This window comes from Mauremys mutica, chromosome 20 (genome assembly GCF_020497125.1).
Source record: "Mauremys mutica isolate MM-2020 ecotype Southern chromosome 20, ASM2049712v1, whole genome shotgun sequence".
NCBI classification, from domain to species: Eukaryota; Metazoa; Chordata; order Testudines; family Geoemydidae; genus Mauremys; species Mauremys mutica.
Window position 1 is genome coordinate 4,052,113 of NC_059091.1, and position 13,544 is coordinate 4,065,656.

Consider the following 13,544-nt stretch of genomic DNA (forward strand, 5'->3'; position numbering starts at 1 on the left):
CAACCTCACCCCCCCCAGTATTCCTAGCTGTTCTCTTGCCCTTTCCATCAGCAGCTCGCAGCGCACGTTACAAAGGGCGGCAGTATTATTCTCACCATTCTACAGATAGGGAAACTGAGGCACAGGGAAGGGCTGCGACTTGCCCAGTGACACCCGTCTGGTCAGTGACGGAGCTAGGAAGAGAACCCAGGGCTCCTGACTCCCAGTCCAGTGCACTTCCCACTAGGTCACACTGCCTCTTCCAGTTGGTTTATGCCTGAGCAGGAAAGGTTTTATGATATCTTGTGGCAGAGAGTCCCGCAGGCTGGATGGAAAAACTCCAGCTATAAAAACTCAGCCAGTTCTAAGTGTTCTTCTCATGCGTTAAACAGGCTTTAAAGCTCTGTCTTGCGTTCAGGTGATAAACACCAAAACTAAAGGTGAAACGCCAGCGGGGGTAGGAGCGGGAGACCCGCGGGACACAAGGCTTCTGGGCTGAGACAGAGGGTAGAAACTCCTCCTGGTTTCACAGCCTTAAAGGCCACATGGGACCATTGGCTCGCCCGGCTGGGCTCCTGCATAGCACACACCCTGGACTCCTGTCAAAGCCAAAGAGTTTAGTCAGACGGACACATTTCAGCCCCCAGGAAACTGAGCTGTGAGCCCAAGGCTAAGAACAGGGGAGACCCAGGTACCACCAAGGCCTGAGGCCATGGACCTCACAGGGAATTGGATAGGTGAGACTTGCCAAGCCGAGCACCCGCCCCCCACACTGCTGGAACCCCCACCCCCACCCCCGCTCCCCTTGCCAATCTGAGCTGGGGGGAAATCCCTGCCCAACCCCAAATCTGGCTGGTGGTGGGCCCCTGCGTGTGTGAACAAAGCCCACCGGCCAGGCAGCGAGAAAGAGGATTCGCTGTGCCGCCGTCTCCAACCCAGAGAAACATTCTGGAGCAAGTGAAGAGTAACCACGGGGAGTGGGCAGATAGACGAGGCCTGGGGAGCACAAGCCCTGCGCCCAGACTATTAATCTGGCACCGGGTGGAAGCAGCTCGGAAAAGGGCAGAAGGCCTCAGACCCCCCCCGCTGCCCAGCCCCGGCTGCTCCCTGCCCGAGCCCCTTACCCGGCTGTTGTGAAGGCTGCGGGAGCTGCTGATTGCGCTGGGGGCTGTAGGCCACCGGGTGGCTGAGAGGTCTGTATTGCTGGCTGGAGCTTGGATACTGCCCGGGCGGGTAGTAGGAAACCTGAATCTAACAGAACAGAGAAAGTGGGGGGTAAATGGAGCCGCTCTGAGTAACGGAGCCCCAGGCTTTCTGCCCTGCCCAGCCCGGCCCCCACAGGACTCCCGCTGTTAGACAGGAACGAGCCCCCACCCGCGAGCTCACGAAGCTGCCTCGCCAGGGCCGAGAGCCAGAGCCAGGGCTGCAGCCTGCGGGCGTGTGATGGGCACTGGGTGTGTTGGGAAGGGGAAGGGCAGGGGGATACGGTTAGTTGGTCTCTTGCTGCTGCTCACCCAGCAGCCCAGGTTCGGGAGCCCCAGCTCCTCCCCACACCAGGCCCCAGTGTCAGAACTTTGGAGCCCTATCGACGCGAGGACAAGCTGCAGGGCCGCTGTTTCTTTAGAGATCCCTAGAGCGTGAGGCTAGACGAGCCCGTTAGCGCGTCAGTGTAGAGATCACAGGCCAGCACGTCACCCAGTGACCCTGTGCAACGCGTTCGACTAAAGCATCTTCCAGCCAGGCTGGCTGTGGAGCCATCCAGAGGGGGAGACCCGCCCGCTCCCCTTGGCCGTCGCTTCCCAGAGCTCATCACCCGCCCTGCTAAACAGCGGGGCCCTTCTGCCAACCGGAACGGGGCTGGTTTCACCTTCCAGCCGCCGGTTCGCGTTCCACCTTCCTCTGCTAGGTCCGAGAGCCCCGCGGTACCTGGGATTCTCTCTGACCTGGACGCAGGGATCCCGTCACCACCCCCCTTCAGATTGCAGCCATCTCTGGGGGTGATACACTGCTCAGCACCACGCTGGGCAAGAGCGTAGGACAGGAAGTGAAGGAGAATCCCCTTCCCAATGGACGCTGACCAGCATCCTCTCTTACGCTCCACCCCAATGTCTCTCGTCATTCATGGGCTAGTCCCACCTCCTGATAACAGAGGCTCTGGGACTTTCCTGAAAGAATTCCTGGTTGAACTACAGCTGTTCTTGTAGAAAAAACATCCATGGCTCTTGATTTAAAACTGCCAGGGCCAGAGAACCCGCCACATCCCTCGGCAAGTTGTCCCGATGGTTCATTCCCATCACTGGTCAAAATGTCCCATTTCCAGTCTTAATATGCCAGGATTCAACGTCCAGCTGTTGGGTCATGTTAGAACTAGATACAAGAGCCTGTCACCAAAGTTTTGCTGCCCACGCAAGTACCCATAGACCTATTGTCAAGGCTTGGCCTATACTCGAAAGCCTGACTGATTATGGTGCAGTTAGAATTTGCCGGGCAGACGCTTTTATTTGGGAGTAAAAGTGGGGGGTTTCCGGTTTAGCTTAACCTCCTTCTATAAACTAAACCCAGAAAAGGCCTCCCCATAGCAGAGTAAGGCTGGGTCTATGCTTGGAAGGTTTTGCCGGCAGAGCTATGCTGGCCAAGCATCCCAAGCGTGGACACAGCGGATAGCTTCACAACGATACAGCCTATTCCAGCCCTGGGTCTGCGCTGGGGCTTTGCTGGCAACGCTCTGTTGGTTATGAGCTCATCCCAGCCCTGAACAACCGCTGCGCCTCCGGAGCGGAGTCTGAGTGCAGACCTGGCCCCAGAACGTCCCCTGGTAGACGACGGGAGGTCACATTCACACCGTAATTCCTACCCGTCTAGCCTTCCCGTGGGGCAGGGACTCTCTCTTTCTGGGGTGTGTGCAGCGCTGATCAGTGACTCAGGCCCGGCTGTGACACTGCAATACCCCTGGTAGCCAGCGCAAAGGATGCAGGCTGAGTCCCAACGTTCCCAGGGGGTGCCCCCCACTTCACCCCAACACCTGGCGCTTGCCTCGGTCCCAGCCCCTGCTGCTTACTTGCTGGGGAGGCTGCAGGTAGCCCTGGGGCTGCAGGACTTGCTGAGCGGGGGCCGTGTGGCCCGAGGTGGAGTAGCTGGAGGTGGGGAGGGGCTGTCCCGGGGACGCCATGATGAATCCCGTCTGCTGAGGATGCTGGGAGATGAGGGGCGGCTGGAACATGGCCGAGGACGGGTCCGGAGCGTCTGTGGAGCCCTGACGGCTGAGGCTGATCTGCCCAAAGGGGGAGCTGAGCTCTTCGGCCTGCAGGCGGAGGGAGAAGGAGAACAGAGCATGGGCAACGGTGTCTCTGGGTCATGCCAACAGCGAGGACGTGAAGCTGCTGCCCCCCCCCCCCCCGAGTTCTTATGGCCTTGGGGCCTGCCCTAAAGTTCAGACCCCTCCCTGCATCTTGCCCTGGCAGCCCCAGCCCGCCCCAGGCTAACGCCGCGCACTGCAGAGCCAAAGGGCAGCTGGTCGCTGCTGCTCGCAGCCTGCAGTGCTGCCTCCAGAACTGTTCCCAGCCGAGCACCTGCAAAGACCAGCAGGGACAGGACCGGAGCGCGTGGACGGAGGCGACCGGGCACGGGTCCGATGCTGCTCGTGCAGTCAGTCAGTAGCTTGACAGGCAGCACCCGCTGGCTGCTTTGGGAATCCAGACATCAGGCATTTGCAAAATGACCCCCGAATGCTGGTGCAGCCCCTCCGTCCTCTTTCCCTTGCTCGAGCGCCACCTGCTCACTGCTGCGTAAGGGAGCGCGTCCACTCCCTCCTACCACGCGGTGCTCTCCTTTCCCAGCATGCCCTGCGAGACAGCCCCAGGGGAGGCTGGGGGTCCCGGGGCCGAAGCACCGGGCGATGGGACGGGGGGCGAGCATGCTCAGTCTGGCGCCGCCTGGGAGTCCACACCTGCTTCTCAAGGCGCATTTAACACAAGCCACCAGGGCTACTGCCTGCAACCCGCCTGCCCTGGCGCTAGCCCCCTCCCGGAGAGTCGGGCCCTGCAGAACAGCCCGGGTTAGCAAAGCTCGCACAACACAGACACGGCACACACGGGACAGACACGGGTTATACCATGTTGTACTGCTGGGGCGGAGACACGGGCAGGAGGACCTGGGGGCAGGAGCTGGCAGAGAACTGAACAGGCTGCAGAGCTGGGACCGGCTGAGAGCAGCGGAGAAGGGGAGAGAAGAGAGAGGTGGGGGGGCATGGGGAGGGAGAGAAAGAAGGAAGGGCAAGGTTAGTCATCCGAGCTCATTCCACACACACACACCGGCGCGCGCTGAGGCGGCCAGCGGGGCTGCAGAAAGCTACGGTTTTTCATATCCCCGTGAAAAAGCAATGGATGCTGTGGGGAGCTGGGGAAGCCTGTCTCTGGGGGGGGCTGGAATGGGGGGGAAGAGGAATGGGGAGGGGGCAGCTGTCACCCCCCCACACACAAACCATGACGCTTTCTGCTCTACCCCCATGCAGGCACCACTGCTGGGCGCAGAGGGAGAGAGATCCCGCACTCCTCTCATGCCACCCCCGGGGTCCCCCCCCGCTGCCCCGCACCCCCATTTCAGCCACGGTGCCTTTCAGGGGCTGTTCAGCTGCCCGACGGCTCTTGGACTTGGGAAGATTTTTCTCATCACTGACCGCGCTGTAGTTTAACGCTGCTAACCCCACGTGACCCAACCTGCCATGAGATCAGCTACAAACCCATGAGAATTCAACCCCCGGGAAGTGCCGGGTTCTTCCCATTCACCCCCTGGTTCCAAGCTTTGCAGGGCCAAGATTCTCCTGTAATCACAGGACTCCGGGAGCTGAGGCTTTAGCCACGGCAAGACTTGGCCACACTGCACCTCCAAAGCCTTTGCCAACACCCTGTGGCTCCCGCCCAAACTCCCACCAGACCTCGGACAAAGCAACGGGGAAATCAACCACCGCGGGGGGGAACAGCCCCGTCCTGGCCATTTTGGGAGGGTGTGTGTGAAGCAAGCCCCCCTGCCCCCAGCTATTGGGGCAGCTGGAGCAGTTCAGCACCCCAAGGCCCCTGCCATTCCAAGCCACATCTGCTGCCTTCCATTCAGTTGTGCCATGGAGCTCGGACAGCTCTGAACCCCAGCCTGGCACCACGCCGCGCCTGGGGGTGCAAGGGGAAGCAGTGGGTGAAGCTGCCCTGCTTGGCCTCTGTGGTTCTGCTGCGCTGCTTTCTCAAGCGATTCCCACTGGGGCTAACACCCACCCCCCAACCCGCAGACCAACTCTCCCTGCAAGCCCTGGCTCAGCGCACGGGCGGGCGGGGAGCCAGCCACGCACCACGCAGAGTCTCCAGCCTCGTCTACACTGAGCGGTTCCATTCGCACTGAGTTCTGGCGGGCGAGCTGTCCGGAGGAGGCGGCAGGCACGGACTGCGTACACACAGTCAGCTGTTTTCTGATTCACCCGGATCAGCTGGTCTACATGGCTAGGACTCCGGGTGGAGTAAGCGCATGGCATTCGGGGTGGGTATCCCACTGTGCTTTGCTTCGTTGTGGCCTTGGTGCATTGTGGGATACGTAGCGGCAGTCAGACGGAAAGGGACAGGAGCTCTGGGGTGAAGGCAAACGGCTGCAGCCGGGGCCCAGAAACGGGCACTAGCCTGGGCCTCTTGTCACGGCGCCCAGCAGCGCTTGTTGTGCTTATGCCAGTTTGCTCAGCGCCCCGGTTCTTCGACTCACAGACTCGAAGGTCAGAAGGGACCATCCTGATCAGCTGGTCTGGCCTCCTTCACATTGCAGGCCACAGACCCTCGCCCACCCGGCTCCTGTAACAGCCCCTAGCCTCCTGCCGAGTCACCGACGTCCTCAGATCATGGTACAGAGAATCCACCATTGACACTCGTTGAAACCTGCAAGTGACCCCGTCCCCACGCGGCAGAGGAAGGCAAACCCCCCCGCCCACATGCCGCCCCCAGGGTCTCTGTCAACCTGACCCGGGGGGAAATTCCTTCCCGACCCCAAATACGACGACCAATTAGACCCTGAGCTGTGGGCAAGACCCACCAGCCAGACACTTGGGGAAGAATTCCCCGGAGTAACTCAGAGCCGCCCCCAGCCAGTGTCCTGTCTCTGGTCGCTGGAGATAGTTGCTGCTGGCAGTCGCAGAGCGGCTACATGCCATTGTAGGCAGCCCCATCACCCCTCCATAGACTAACCAAGCTGGGAGGGGGGGGTGACCCCACTGCTCCCCTGGGAAGCTGCTCCAGAGCCTCACTCCGCTGACGGTTAGAAACCTTCCCCTAATTCCAAGTTTACATTTGTTGGTGGCCAGTTTCTATCCGTTTGGTTTGGTCTTACAAGCAGCTTCCGGCTCGTGCCCTCCTGCCCCTCCCCAGTGCGAGTTCCGCTGTCTACCAACCCACCGAGGGGCAGAGAGGCCTTGGCGATCTAGGGCGGGGGGGGGCTGGTCCCCCTCCAGATGGAAGATGGGGAGTCTGGGTGGAACGGCAAACGTGGAGCTTCCCACACTCCCCTGCAACAAAACCTTGGTCCCAAGAGAGGTTACAATTCCCACGAGACGGCCTGCCGCTGGGCAGACACCCACTAGCTTTCCCATCAGCACCAGTCCCCCGGGGGAGCTGTCCCAGCACAGACAAGGTGTCGCTTTGCCTATGTTCGGCCATTCCCCGGAGGTAGGTTCCTGAGCAGATCCACACGCCGGGGCCACCCCAAGTCCAGCGTGTGGCACTGAAGCCCCGGACGGTCACGCACACAGCAGGAAAGTGGCTGGGAGCCATGGACCTGCGCAGGACACTGTCTCCCGAGACGAGGACGGTCCCCTCGCTCCTTTGGGGAACCTGCTATGGGGAGGGCAGGAAAGGGGACACTGAGCAACTCCCTCCGCAGAGAAACAGCTTTGGGAGCGACCCACAGAGCACTCAGACCAGAGCGGAGTGAGACTTTCCGATCAGCAAGCGGGAGCGAAAGCTGGCACCGTACGCAGGCGGCAATGCAGCCTCCCCTGCCAGCGGCTGGGACCGGCTACCACCACCGCCACCGCCCCTCACCCCGTCATTTGCTTGGGGGGGGGTGTGGCCAGCGAGAGACAGCCATGGAGACGTGGTTCCTGCAGGCTCCGAGAACGGAGCCGCGTCAGGAGGAACATCAAACGCAGGTGCTTTCTAAAGGGCCGTGCATCCACATCCGACCCTCCCGGCTGGAGGAGCATCCCGTGGGCGTGACCCAGGACAAGCATGATGGGGAGATGAACCTGGGCCTTTTAAAACACGGGAGACCAAACTCTACCCCCAGGGCTCAATCCCAGGCCTCCCGCTCCCTCTGACTGCGGCTGGGAGACAAAGCTAACCGGCTGCAGGATCGCAGGGCGGGAGAATTCAGACAAGCAGCAGCTTCTGCCGGTCCCTCCAGGGGGGCTGCAGGTCCGAGCACGCAGGGGGACTGGGAGCTGGCGTCTGAGGCTTTGTTTTCATGTCAGTTTACGGGCAGGCCAGATGCAAGTTGCCCTCTGCGAAGCTCAGGCAACCCGGCCTACTCAGGCCATCAGCTGAGCATAAGTGCGATTCTCAGAGGAGGGGGTATGGACCTGCCCAGAGCTCCAGGGTTTCCTGCTGCCTGCGAGCCACAGGAACGAGGAGCCAGGCAATGCCACGTGCCCTGCTGAGGCACAGACGGGTGGCAGTGCGGGCAGGCTGGCCCGGCGCAGCCTTCGCTGGTGTTTGCATGGAAGAGCTAAGAGGGACAGGACAAGCGGCCTGGCCTGAGGTCAGACAGCTGCTGGGTTCCCCGAGCCCACTGCCGCGCTGCTCAACCCTGCCAATCTCAGACCCCGTTCTCAGGAGGGGCAAGCACCAGGCTGGTGCCAGCACAGAGCACGGCCGTCTGGGGCACCAAAGGAAGGAAACTCTCAAGCTAAGAAGGGAAAATTCACCCGGGGAGCTCCCTGCTCCCACTCCACGGCAGGGGAAGGGCTCTGGATTCAGCGTCTTGAGATGGAGCTTTTAGAGAGCCAGATCGGAGCACAGGCCTGGAATCCTGGCTCCCAACACCGACTCTGTGGCCTGCAGCACGTCGCTCTCCCCCTCTGCCTTGCCTGCCCGCTCTGGGCTTCCCGGGGCACACGCAGGACTGATGGCTCCGGCGGCACTTTGCAGATACAAAGCTCAGAACACCAGCTCCACTTACCTTCTGCAGGCGAGACTCATGGGAAAGTCACGGAGACAGAGCAACACAGTGAGGTCTGGGGGTGCACCTATGCCAGGAGGGCAGAGCCCTACATCCACACCCAGCGTCCAGCTGGCGTGAACCCTCCTACCACGAGGCAGCGCCAGGGCAGGCAGGACAATGGGCTCTGGACTGCTGGGCAGTGCAGCCCACAGAACACTCTGCAGTGACCCCGCTGGCTGGGAGATCACAGCCCTGCCCATATAACTGGAATGCGAACTCCATCTCCCTCCTGAGGAGCCTCTGGGCGTTGGGGTCTGACTTCCTGAAAGTCAATGGGATTTGGGCACCTCAGCCCCTTTAGAAGTTAAACTCGAGGGCCCGATCCGGGGGCCGGAGCAGCGGCGCGGGCTGCCTTTCCCCGTTAGCCGACACTTTGCACAGCGAGGCAACTGCAACCCCCCAAAAACATCTGCACCCAGGAGCCTGGGGCCAACCTGCTGCCAACAAAGCCCGATTCTCAGCCTCTGGAGCTGGGGAGCTATTGCACTTCCGGAGCCGGGCGGGGGGAGCCTGAGGACACAGAGCTGTGACTCACCGGGGAGATCAGGTGATTACTCATCGCCGGCTGTTGCTGGGGAGTGGGTGGAAGTGCTTGGTGCTGCTGCGGCTGCTGCTGCACAGTGCATGGCAAGAAGCTCCCTCGGCCAGGCTGGGACGAGGAGACTTGGCTGCACGCTTCCGGGGCTAGCGACAGACCTGGCATGGAGAGACAAGAGGCAGCGTCGGTACCTGGGAGAGGGACCCGTGAGCTGGGCTGGCTGGCTCCCCATCCGCCCCCGGCTGTCCCGCCCAGGCTCATTCATCCGTATAAAGACATTTGGGTCTGCCTGCCAAATGGAAACCCTCCCCTGAGAAAGCTTCTGCTCTGGGAGCCGCGCGGGGATCAATGTGCTCCTAGATCGCGGCAGACGAGGAGCTGGTGCCACCCCTCTGAGGGGTCTCTGGGTTCTTGGCAGCCACTGAGCTGGCAGGTTGCTTGTTCTAACACATCACTAGCTGCTCGGCGGGAAAGCCACTTCCCCTCTCCCTGTCCACACTGCAAGCAGGAGGTGCGGCACGTAGGCAAGCTAGCTCGCTCCCACTAGCCGCCCCGGGCTGGCCATGCCCGGGACCCTGCCCGTGTACGTCTCTGGAGCGCAGGGTAGGCGCACCCAGCACACACGCTCACAGCTTTCTACGGTGCTCAATGCTGCACTGACGAGTTACATTACAAAATGGTGCTTTCCTGGCCCCCTTTGGTCTGTTCGCTAACTAGTCTAACCGCAGCTTGGCTGGGATCTCGCATTCCATGTGTGTGAAGCGCTTGGCACACTTGGGGGAGCTAATGCAATATTTTGCTCTGCCTGGCAGCTAGGGTGACCTGACAGCAAGTGTGAAAAATCGGGACGGGGGCTGGGGGGTAACGGGAGCCTATATAAGAAAAAGACCCAAAAATCGGGACTGTCTCTATAAAATTGAGACATCTGGTCACCCTACTGGCAACAGGAGAATTCTCCAACTCTCCTGTTCCAACTGGGTGCAAAAACCTGCCCAGAGCCAGGAGCATGCACCTGCATAGCTTGGGGAAGGAGCCAGGGTAAACAGGAGCAAACCTCTGCTGGCTGGAGGTCTCCACAGCACAGCACAAAGTGATTACTATAGAAAAAGAAGCAATTTGATGCGTTTGTTTGGTGGAATAAAATACCACATGCACATAATGTGGGGAACGTTTTCCCTCTGGCACTGGTCAGAGAGGGGCTGTTGAGAACAGAAGGGGAAGACGGAAGGCAATCCCCTTCACCAATAAAGACGCTAACAATGGGCAATCATCAGATATGAACAAGAGAGGGAAGAAAGGCGTGGCCAAAGGTACATCTCACTGGAGCCCCAGCTCTAACCAGGGCTAATACGTGGATGGTTGAAAGTGACTTGCGCTGCGCATACTGCAGGAAGCAGCAGGGTGGGCACGTGGCGGGGATCCATGCTGCAGAGTTTAATAAATCTCCTCTTCTGCACATTTTCCCGACTTAAAAAGTAGTAAGTCTGCAGAATAATTGCCTAACCCTGCATGGGCCTAGTAAGCCCACTCATTTGTCTATAGCAGGTTTGGAGAACGTTGGTTTCTTTAATTGCAAGTTACTTTTCTTCAGAGCAAAAAGAAGAAGGTATTTTCAGTTGGTTAGCCAGTGTATGAAGTCTGAATCCAAATCAGACCACGTACCCGAGAGACAGTCGTGGGAAAAAGTACGCACAGCTCCCTGCAATCAGAAACAGCAAGAACAGATCCTCTGCCGTGCCGCTAATTACAAGTATTTTCAAAAGAGCTCAGCTCCCACAATTTGAAAACCTAGCCCCAGTTGTGGGTGCTGGGCATGTGAAAATCTAGCCCCAAACTCGTAAGAAAACCTGGCCTCACAATGGGATGCGCCCAGCCCTGGTGCTACAAGGTAAAAGCTCCGTTGTAAAGGCCAGTCTATGCTCTGAAATAACACCCGGCAGATCCTAAGGTCAGTTCTTTACTCCTTCACTGGAGCAGGTTGTTGTGATGAAGCCAAACGATGTAAAACTCCACTAACCTAAACTAAGTAATGAATCGAAACTCAGCTATGAGATTCTCAGCACAGCACAGTGATGGCAGCTCTTCGGCGGGAGCGTTAGAGCGAAGGGGGAAGCAGGATTTCATTCTCCGCTAAGGTTTTTGTCAGTTGCCATCACCGCTGCGTGCAAGTGACGACGAAGCCGCAAGCTCTCTCCACTGAAAACGCCAGAGGACATCTGGAAATTCAGCACGCTGCTTTTCCTGCCTGTGACGTCCGGCTGGTCTCCCTAACAAGGAACCAGTCTGAGCGCTGGTAACGCCCCCGGGATGCCCTTAACCGGCACTCTCACCGGGCTGGGGACCAGTGTCAGTTCAGACCGGTTCACCAAGGCACGGGGGCTGAAATCCGTTATGGTGCGTCTGAAACTCCAGCCTGTGTTTAGTGGCTCTCTAAGAATTGGCAGCATCTGACCTGCTGTTAACTCTGACGAGATCAGCTAATTACTGGCTCCTTCCTCGTGAGAGCAAGAAAAGCGCAGGACGGTTTGTCTTGCGTGGGCAAAGTCCCCTTCCGGCAGCGAGAGCCCGCGGAGGGGGAGGAATGGGGGCCAGAGGACCTGCAGGCCCACGCGATGGGAGTGGGGCACCGCAGAGAACACACATGTTGCTGGGCCAGGAGATCACCAGTTCCAGTCCCCCCCGGCTGACATGTTAGATAAGGCCCCAGTGTCTGGTAGCTGCCCAGAGATGCACTAGCCCCCCCGACCTGCATGACACTGCATGACACCGGAATCACCGGCTCGGTGCTGTGGGCCCCAGCTCTGGCAAAGCGGTACCTGGCCTGGCTGTCCTGCTGGCGCTGCTCCCGATGCTGTCCCCTCGCGTGAGGATGGAGATGCCGCTGAAGCTGCTGGCTTTAGTGACGGGCGGGCGCAGGTTGCGGATGGAGCTGTCCGAGTCTGTGCTGCTCCAGGGCCGGGGCTCCAGCGACTTCAGCTCGCTCTCTGTGCTGCTCTGACGGCTGCCCGAGGCCCGGTTCAGAGCGTCCCGGTTCCCCCTGCAGAGACCACGGCGGTTACACGGCCTCTCCCAGCAGAGGGGAGCAGACGAACGAGCGCGAGCGGCGGCAGGAGTTCTGGAGCCCGGCACCAGACACGGGAAATGGGTGGTGCAGGGCTGCGGGAGTCCCCGGGGCTTTCCCAACGGCCTCGCTCGCAGGGCTGCTTGGGAACGAACTGGTCCGCTGACAAGCCGCCCCAAGAGCAGGCCTGGGCTGGCTCTGGCCAGAGACCCATGCACCCGGCTAACCCCCTACTCGCACCAGGAGCTGAAGGGGACACCTACACTGCAGCTGGGGGCGAGCTGGGCAGACAGACTGAAAAGCGCTGGGTGGATGCGGCACCGGTGGAGGTCCGGGCTGGCTACCCAAGCTCAAGCCCACTCTTCCCCCTGGGTCTGAGCTCGGGTGGCCAGCTCAAGCCTCTGCTGGTGCTGCTCTGCCCACACCGCTACTTGTAGTGTGTTCGGCCGAGCCCTGTCTGTCTGCCTGGGCCGGCAGCCCCGCTCCGCTGCAGGGCGGACGTGCCCTAATGGTCAAGCTCTCAGACCCTCCCTTTCTGAGGCAGAGACCGGCTTAGACCCCCACGTACACTAACACCCACCCAGCTCAAGGTCCCTTTGCTCTGCAGCAGCTGCTATACCAAGGAACCAGGCCCACGTCGTGCGGCTCTTTGTAGTTTAGTGTCGACACCCCCCCCGCCCCCCTGCCCCAAAGAAAGCCCCACTCGCTACCTCCGGGCAAGCCACCGGCTCCCGGCGGAGGTCAGGGGACAAGGCCAGATTTCTCCCCCTCCCCCAGGGTGGGGGCTGGATGTTAGAAGGGGGCCATGGCAGAGGACTTCGGTGGGACCCATGCCCAGCCCTCCCGCCCGCAGAGGAAGGGTCCCCCTGAACGTGTGTGGGGCAGCGGAACCAGAATTGTCACAAACACCATCCAGCCAGAGAGAGGGGCTTTGCGGGCTCTCCCCGACGTACAATCAGAGCTGAACCTCAGCCTCTGGGCTGGGAGCCCGGACCCCAGAGGGCGTGAATGGGTGCCACGAGGCCAGGCCGTGGGAGGGGCGGGGCTTTCGTGGAGTTGTGTCACCTGTCGGAACACCGGCTCCAGCTGATCGGGACCCCCCCCGGGGCTGCGGCTGCTCCCCACCCTGGTGTTTTGGCTATGCAGGCCCTGGAGCAGAACCCACCTCCTCCTCCCAGCTCCCAGCCATGGGGCGAGAATGCACATTGCACACGACCCACTGGTACGAGTGGGAGCTCGACGCCTACAGCAGAGGGGGCGGACTGGTGAAGCCGCAGCATCTTGCAGGGACAGTGGGGGCAAATCACCAGCTGAGCAAAGTCTAAGTAGCTTCTGGACACCACACCCGGTGCCCTCCGCGGCCCTCGCTTGGCCGACAGCCAGGGAACCGGAGTGTTGCTTTGTTTCTAACGGCTGAAGATCGTGCTGGTGGGAGGCTGAACCAGCTTCCAACACCCCCCTGCCCTGGCTGTAATGGGACGGTTCAGCCCGTTCGGAGCTACGGGGGAGCTGAGTCTCCATTCAACCCTCTGTCGCAATCATCCCCGATTCCTTTGGCCGGGTGAGAACACCTGCCAGCCACCCCAGACCGGACCCTGATGACCTACAGGTGGATAGGTTCCAGATTCTCCCTTGCTAATACCCTGAGCTATTCTGCAGTGCCCACGTCCGAACCCTGCCGCACAGCAACTGCCCGCCAGTGCTGTCTCACGCCGCGCCCTC

The 13,544-nt window shown here is 60.5% G+C and overlaps 1 protein-coding gene across 11 annotated transcripts in view; it reads right to left on the minus strand.

The window, feature by feature from the left end:
• Positions 1-13,544, minus strand: part of R3HDM2 (R3H domain containing 2) — a 115,133-nt gene that overhangs the window by 15,082 nt on the left and 86,507 nt on the right. For 7 of the 11 annotated variants that reach the window (XM_044994699.1, XM_044994698.1, XM_044994696.1 and 4 more), the window contains 5 exons: positions 11,578-11,798; positions 8,759-8,919; positions 4,091-4,180; positions 3,038-3,280; positions 1,104-1,230 (listed from right to left, as the gene is read on the minus strand). In XM_044994699.1, the coding sequence (XP_044850634.1) occupies positions 1,104-1,230; positions 3,038-3,280; positions 4,091-4,180; positions 8,759-8,919; positions 11,578-11,798 (842 nt within the window). The remainder of the gene's footprint in view (positions 1-1,103; positions 1,231-3,037; positions 3,281-4,090; positions 4,181-8,758; positions 8,920-11,577; positions 11,799-13,544) is intronic. The other 4 variants (XM_044994706.1, XM_044994705.1, XM_044994704.1 and 1 more) reach the window with 1 other exon arrangement.